Source organism: Onychomys torridus, chromosome 8, assembly GCF_903995425.1.
Source record: "Onychomys torridus chromosome 8, mOncTor1.1, whole genome shotgun sequence".
Classification (NCBI taxonomy): Eukaryota; Metazoa; Chordata; class Mammalia; order Rodentia; family Cricetidae; genus Onychomys; species Onychomys torridus.
Window position 1 is genome coordinate 68,484,228 of NC_050450.1, and position 8,173 is coordinate 68,492,400.

The 8,173-nt window shown below is 41.2% G+C and overlaps 1 protein-coding gene across 1 annotated transcript in view; it reads left to right on the forward strand.

The window, feature by feature from the left end:
• Window positions 1-7,789, forward strand: part of Atad5 (ATPase family AAA domain containing 5) — a 54,474-nt gene extending 46,685 nt beyond the window's left edge. Inside the window, exons 20-23 of the mRNA XM_036194422.1 lie at window positions 2,303-2,481; window positions 4,368-5,215; window positions 5,992-6,150; window positions 6,439-7,789. Of these exons, the coding sequence (XP_036050315.1) occupies window positions 2,303-2,481; window positions 4,368-5,215; window positions 5,992-6,150; window positions 6,439-6,517 (1,265 nt within the window). The 3' untranslated portion in view covers window positions 6,518-7,789. The remainder of the gene's footprint in view (window positions 1-2,302; window positions 2,482-4,367; window positions 5,216-5,991; window positions 6,151-6,438) is intronic.
• The last annotated feature ends 384 nt before the right edge of the window (window positions 7,790-8,173 follow it).

Sequence of the window (8,173 nt, forward strand, 5' to 3'; positions counted from 1 at the left end):
GCTCCCAAAGTAAACCTGAGATGAGTTCTGACAGTACTTGGGGGATGGAGGCCAGAGGATCAAGAGTCGAAGGTCATCCTTGTCTCTATAGCAAGTTTAGTTAGAGTAGTCTGGACTGCATGAGACCCTATCTCAAAAACACTGCAAACTATTGCATATACATTTATAGACATATAGTTTCTTACTGAGAGAGCTATACTTACCACTTTACCACTTAGCAGATTCCTTCTTTCCCTTATAAAAACACACTCCGTGTCAGCTGTGGTGGCACACTCCTGTAATCCTGGTACTTCATAGAGGAGGCAGGAGGATCAAGAGGTCAGCCTAGGCTACAGGAGACACGGCGTTGACCAAAGCAAACAGCGTATTAGTGACCTCTGTATTGATGTAGCTGTATCTCATTCTTTTTATGTGATTCTATTTAAGTATAAGTTCCTGGGGGTTTGTTTGTTTCTCTTGTCTGTGAGGGTGGTATATGCATGTTTGTGTGCACCTGTGACTTCCTTAGTCTCTCTGTTATTTTAATGCATGTGCTGCTGGACTTTTAAACTTAGTCCTCGTGTTTGCAAGCCTTTTACCCACTGAGCCATCTCCCTAGCCCTTTATTTTTGTTTTTATTATTTTATTTTTATTTTTTTATTCATTTGTTTTTTCTGTATAACAGCTCTGGCTGTCCTGGAACTTGCTTTGTAGCCCAGGCTGGCTTAAACTCACAGAGATCCTCCTGTCTCTGCCTCCTAAGTGCTGGGCTTGAAGTCTTTGTATCACCACCATCGACTTGGTTTTTTTGGTTTTTTGTTTGTTTGTTTTTTTGATTTGTTTTTTGTTTGTTTGGTTGTTTTTTGGTTTTTCGAGATAGGGTTTCTGTGTGTAGCTTTGTGGCTTTCTGGAACTTGCTCTATAGACCAGGCTGTCCTTGAACTCACAGAGATCTGCCTGGCCCTGTCTCTTGAGTGCTGGGATTAAAGGCGGTCGCCACCACCGCCCAGCCTCACCAACTTGTTTTTCTGTCTTGTTACATTTGTGAATTTGCATTTGTTATTGGTGGTGTGGAGATCACTTCTGAGGACACTTGTAGGGTCAGTTCTCTTCTTCTACCCGTTTGGGCCCAAGACCTGAGCTCAGATTGTCAGCTTGGCAACAGTAGCTTTTCACTGGCCCTGCTTTGATTCTAGACAGGATCCCACGCAGCCCAGGCATGCGCAGCCACACCCAGCTTATTTCTTTGTAGCATATTAGTAGTTTATAATTCTAATTTTTCTAAGAACTTGGTTTTAGAAATATTTTTTCTCACAGGAATATTTTTTATTTTTTATTATTTTTATTTTTTTGGTTTTTCGAGACAGGGTTTCTCTGTGTAGCTCTGTGCCTTTCCTGGAACTCGCTTTGGAAACCAGGCTGGCCTCGAACTCACAGGAATCTGCCTGCCTCTGCCTCCCAAGTGCTGGAATTAAAGGCGTGCCACCACTGCCCGGCTTCACAGGAATATTTTTGCTTTCTACTGCTCTTCAATTTATTGTTGTGACCTGATTACGGCACAAGCAATTACTGATTACTTTCTCCATTTCAGACCCTGTGTTTTCAGTCAGTCAGCCATGCTTCCCAGGGGAAGTTGCTAGTTTGTGCAGTGCCTGCTCCATAGTCACAGTTCTGTTGGGGGAGATCCTACTCACACAGTCACATAAAGCCAAAGGGAACAAAAGTAATATGAAGTTCAGTAAAATTAATCCCTTATCATTTTTCTCTTTAATTAGTTTAAAATTTAAACATTATTTTTCAAAATAGACCTAGCCATATTTTTTCATTCAGTGTAAGCTGACAGCTTTAACAAACTTTCAAAAGATCGATATGATAAATATGGAAAAAATGTCCCAGTATGTGCGTGAGATGGCGCACACCCTGGGGCAGCGGAGTCAGCTGTTCAAGGTTACATACTAAGGAATGACAGCTGAAGTTGTCCTCTGGCTACCAGACACAGAACTTCAAGGTTATCCTTGCCTATATTGCAAATGTGAGGCCAGCCTGGGCTAAATGAGATCCTGCCTCCATGAAATAATAAAATAAAGTAGCCCTGATATAAACAGCAAATAATAATAGTAAATAGATAAAAGGCTTAAATCATTTCAGTTAGGTATTTTTCAAGTAATGAATTACATTGTGCTTGTAATGAAGTAAACACGCATGTGGAGGACAACATGGAGTGAGGGTCAGAAGGTGTCGGGCAGGAGCTCCTCTTCAAGACTTGTGCTCTCTCTCATACAGTTCACTTAAAATGCCATCCGTCATCTTTCTTCATTTTCAGGAGGAAATAGCAGAAATGTACTGATGTGCTCTGAAGATGGCACTGATGCAAAAATTAACTCTAAAAACAGCAGAAGGAACCGTGTAGCCCTCCCCAAATGCGACACCGGCTGTGCAGAGGCTTTGTTTGGACTCACGAACATTGCCTCTCCATCCCAAGACTTATTTTCACTTTTAAAGGTATTTTCCATGTCTGTGTGGAATGTTGAATTCCTGTTCTTGTCCATGTTCTCAGTACTTACCCTGTGTTTTCAAATTTATTATTCAAATTATTACTATTTTGAATAAAAAATTTGAATATTTGAATATACTTAGCATTTCTTAGACTTTAGATGTGAGATATTAACTCATTTGACTTTATTGATAAATGGTGCGTAGGCATAGCTTTAAAAGCATAGTGTGGCCAGGCGGTGGTGGCTCACGCCTGTAATCCCAGCACTCAGGAGGCAGAGGCAGGTGGATCTCTGTGAGTTTGAGGCCAGCCTGGGCTACAAAGCAAGTTCCAGGAGAGCCTCCAAAGCTACAGAGAAACCCTGTCTCAAAAAAACAAAAAAACAAAACAAAACAAAAGCATAGTGTGAAGGGGCTGGAGAGATGGCTCAGTGGTTAGGAGCACTGGCTGCTCTTCCAGAGGACTCGGGTTTAATTCCTAGCACCCACAGAGTGGCTTACCACCATCTGTAATAGCATCTGATGCCCTCTTCTGTCCTAAAGGCATACATGCAGATAGAGCACTCATATACATAAAATAAATAAATCTGAAAAAGAAAAAAACATACTATGAGACTCAGATTAAATTTAGTCTAGATGGTATTGGTGCTCACCTTTAGTCCCAGCACTGGAGAGGCAGAAGCAGATGGATCTCTGAGTTTCCAGTACAGCCAGGGATACACAGAGAAACCCTGTCTCGAAAAACCAAAACTAAAGAATTTAGAAACTTTTCAGATAAAAAGGGTCATTTAGTAGCTGGGCAGCAGTGGCGCACACCTTTAATCCCAGCACTCAGGAAGCAGAGCCAGGTGGATCTCTGTGAATTCCAGGCCAGCCTGGTCTGCAGAGCGAGATCCAGCACAGGCACCAAAGCTACATGGAGAAACTCTTTCTTTAAAAATAAAAAAAAGTCATAAAACCTGTCCTGGAACTCACAGAGATCCGTGTGCCTCTGCCCCTTGAGTGCTGGGATTAAAGGTATGCGCCACCATCAAATAAATGAGACTTTTTTTTTTTTTTTTTTGCCAGAGCTGAAGACCAAACCCAGGGCCTTGCACTTGCTAGGCAAGTGCTCTACCACTGAGCTAAATTCCCTAACCCCTTAAATGACCTTTTGATACTGAATTGGGATGTGTGCTAGATAAAGAACACCAGTTCTGAATCGAAATCTAATTTTAGACTCAGAACTTTTCCCTCCCTGGTATCTACCCCTTTCTTTAATTTTTTTGTCTCCCCCCCCCACCAGCCCTGGGGATTGACCCAAGGAGCCTGGTGCACACTAGGCAAATGTTTTACCACTGACTTACTCCCAGCCTGTCAGTACTGTTTTGATGTGTAAAATATAATCTAATAAAGTGACAAAGGGTAGCTATTTGGTACTTTCAAGATGGACTAGGTGGGCAGGGAGGTGGCTCAGCAGTAAAGGTGCTTGCAATCCAGCCTGTGACCTCAGTTTGATCCTAGGACCCACGTGGTAGAAGGAGAGAGTTGACTCCTACAACTTGTTCTCTGACCTCCACATGTGTCCTGAGGCACCCCTCAAAAAAAAAAGAAAAAAGAAAAAAAGTCATCTATCTAAAAGATAGAGAGAGATGAGGGCTGGCCAGATGTCTCAGAGGTTAAGAGCACTGGCTGTTCTTCCAGAGGTCCTGAGTTCAGTTCCCAGCACCCACATGGTGGCTCACACCCATCTGTAATGAGATCTGGCGCCCTCTCTTGCAGATAGAGCACTCAGACACATAAATAAATAAATCTTTAAAAAAAAGTAAAAGATAGAAATACATAGGGACAAGTCTAAGGGTGGGGATATGTCTCAATACTCGTAAAACATCTCTTTACTCAAAATCGCTTTTCAGCACAAGGTCACAACAAAGGAAGAATGGCATAAACTCATCCAGCTCCTGACAGAATTCCACATGCAGAACATCGATCTGTTGTATAGTAACCTTGAGTTCATCCTGCCATTGCCAGTTACTGTCATCCCAGAAATAAAAGATGCTCATGGCTCCCCAGTGACGACAGAGGCCAGTGTACTAGGAAGCAAGGAGCATCTTCCCAGGAAGCAGTCACAAGACCAGCAATTTAAAAAATCACAGAAAAGGAAACGGAGAAAGATAGTGACCCTAGATGACAGTGACTTATTTGACACTGGACTGGACTTTCCTGATGAACTGGCTGGCTTATCTCCGGTGCCTTCTTTGGCTTTAGAAGACATCACAAGCAGAGACAGAGAAGGCAACCCAGAGACACAGACACAAACCAAAAGTTTCACGTCTGACTCTGTGCCTCAACCTCCTAAGACACCAGCAGAGAAGAAGTGTTCTGTGCTCGTTTCCCACTGTTTAAATTCTCTCACTGAGTTCATGGAGAACATGTCCTTCTTAGATGCCCTTTTAACAGACCCCGGGGAACAGAATGAATTGAGTAAAAATCTTTTTCACTGGACAAGCGGGAAGGTTAAAAGCGGACTTTGTGATGAGTTTAGTATTGAGAGTAGAGATGGGTGGCCTCCTCAGAGCTCTGAAGAATTAAAAGCAACTGCAGAAGCTCTCAGCTTTACTAAATGTTCTTCTACCATTTCAAAAGCATTGGAGTCCTTGAATTCATGCAAGCACTTAGGGAGAGACTCCATGAATGGGCTCACTTTCTGCGTTTCACAAAGGTGCAGCGATGTACGCTTCCGCCAGTCAGCAACTAATCTAGAGTGAGTTTTATTTGTTACCTTTGAGTTTCTCAGTAATCAGTGGCAGTCTTTTTCACTAATTTTAAAATGCTGGGCTATTGATCATGGGAAACAGTGTTAATATAGCTTCTCATATAAGTTAAAGGAGATTATTGAGAAAACTCGATTGAATGAAATTTGGGAAACCTGAGAGAATGTGGTGGTGCACACCTTTAATCCCATCACTCAAGAGGCAAAGGCAGGTAGATATCTGAGTTCAAGGCCAGCCTGGTCTGCACAGTGAGTTCCAGGACAGCCTAGGGCTACACAGAGAAACCCTGTTTGGGGGGAAAAAAAGAAAAAAGAAAAAAAAAATTGGGAAACCTTTAGGTAACAGAAGAGTTAAGAGTTATGAAATGTAAAAGGTGGTCATTAAGATATTTCACTATGACACCAGGCATGGTGGCACATGCTGGTAATCATAGCACTTGGGAGGCAGAAGCAACAAGAATCAAGAGTTTGAAGATAACCCCAGTTACATGAGATCCTGTCTCTAAACAAAAGTTGTCAATATGAAGTTGAGGGTGGTGGTACAAGGCTATAATCCCAGACTGGGGTAGGAGACTGAGTTTGAAGTCAGGCTGAGCTATGTAGAGTTCTAGACCAGTCTGGGTATATATGAGAGTGACTGATACCATTGACAGGAAATTAGAAGTGTCATTTGGTCTAGACCAGAAGCAGGAACCCTGGTTACATTTGGGGTTGTTACATTTTTATGTATAAAATACCAAAAAATAATGCTTACTCTTAATTTGTAGCAATGCTGACAAGAGGATGGCAGTCATTAAAAGAGTGTTTTCTAGTCGGTCTTTTCTGAACCTGGGTAATAAGCAGGCAAGTATACTTGACTACCTGCCAACTCTTCGGAACATTTGTCGGACAGAGAAGCTAAAAGAACAAGGGAAAAATAAAAGAAGGTAAAGTGTGTAAAAAAAATAATATTTTACATAGCCTTGTCAAATTAATAAATATGTTCCCTGGGCGGTGGTGGTGCACACCTTTAATCCCAGCACTCAAGAGGCAGAGCCAGGTGGATCTCTCTGAGTTCGAGGCCAGCCTGGGCTACCAAGTGAGTTCCAGGAAAGGCACAAAGCTACACAGGGAAACCCTGTCTTGAAAAAACAAAAATAAATAAATAAATAAGTAAATAATTATGTTCGTGGTAATGAAAATGCTCAATTAAATTGTTTTTGTAATTTTGACAGGTTTCTGCACTATTTTGAAGGAATTCATCTTGATATTCCTGAAGAGGCTGTGACTGCTTTGGCAGCTGACTTTCCTTGATGTCCCCATCTTCAGTGCCCTGGACGGATGATGGTGGTCCTTAAGACACACTAGATTATGATTTTAAAGAAGAGCTTATTTCTCTTAATGTAAATTTTTAAAAAGACTGTATTTTTGTGGTTCAAGTATTTAAAATGAAAAATTTGGGTTACAAACTGTATATATGATTGTGGCATACTTTTTCCTGAATGTTTTGTATTATCTATTTTTGCTTTCTGTATGTGTAGACGGTAGTGTTCATGAAGAGATTTCTAAAGCAGTTTCAGTGTTGAGCTCATCCATAATTTTCCCTTCCCTTGGACCCTCCCTCTGCTCTCCAGCATCAGAGCGTGCCGCCACCTGCAAGTCCCTAAAGCTAGCTGCACGGCACAAAACAGTTCCAGCATTGAGCCATCCATGTTGGCGAGGTAAAGTATCCTGAAGTCTAGTTTCCATAAACCTTTCTTAGCACCCTGTGTAGGTAAAGTCTTATGCATTTTGCCAACTCAATCATTTGTGCATTTTCTGGTACCTTTATATCATGTTTTCTTCATAAATATAATGACATTAATTTATCTATTTTGGACATGTTGTTGATGGTTGAAGAAATAAAGGATTCTAACATGGGGTTTCTACCTAACAGCTATTTCCACTTAAGTTTGGTTTGGGGTTTTGTGGTGCTTAGGATTGAGGTCTTTTGTGTTATTGGCACATGTCCTATGTCCTTTGTCTTAGTAAACACAGTCTTGTTTTTGTAATTATTTATGGTGCTACAGATCAAACCCAAGGACTTGTGCATTCCAGGGACACGCTTAGCCATTGAGCTAGAACCCCCACTCTGTCTTTGAGACTGGGTCTGCTTATAATGCTTTGGCTGCCTGTAAACTCCTTCCAGACTTACGTGAAACTCCTCAGCTTCTCAAGCACCTGGGACTACAGGCACGTGCTGCCACACCCAGGAAGGCCATGGGTTTTGTTTGTTTATTTTTGTAAGTACCTATTTTTACATTAGTAGCAAGATTTTAAAATGTCACATTTTATTTAATGTTATTTTTCTGTCTCGGATAATCAGGAATGTTTAAAATTGCTTCATATTACACATATTTGTATAATAACATAATGTTCAGGTACATTTTCTGATGAATTGTATTTTTAACTCAAAAGCTAAGGATCCTAGTTTTGTACTTTTTTAAAGTATAGGTGCATACCTGCTTACAATGTGTGTGAAGATGTTTTTACCTTTTGTTCAACCTACCTTTTCTTGTATTAATTAGCAAATTGATCTAATTAAAAGTTAAAGCTAAAGGTGTTTAAATAGTGTGATCATCTTAATGTACATGTATATTGAAGATCGAATACATTTGGATAAGTGCTACAACTTAAGAGATTTCTTTGCTGAACCAAAGAAAACATGGTCAAAGCTTTTTAAAGATTTGTTGTTTACATGTATTAATGTTCTGCCTACATGTATGTGTGTGCATCACATGGTTGCAGTGTTTGAGGAGGCCAGAGGTGGCCCTTGGATACCCTGAAACTGGAGTTAAAGACAGTGGTTGTGAGCTGCCTACCATGTGGGGGCTGGAACTGTACCCTGGACCCTGCAGGGGCAACAAGTGCTTCTACCTGCTGAACCCTGTCTCCTAGTCATCTGCCCAGGTCCTGAGGCTTCTAAGTGTC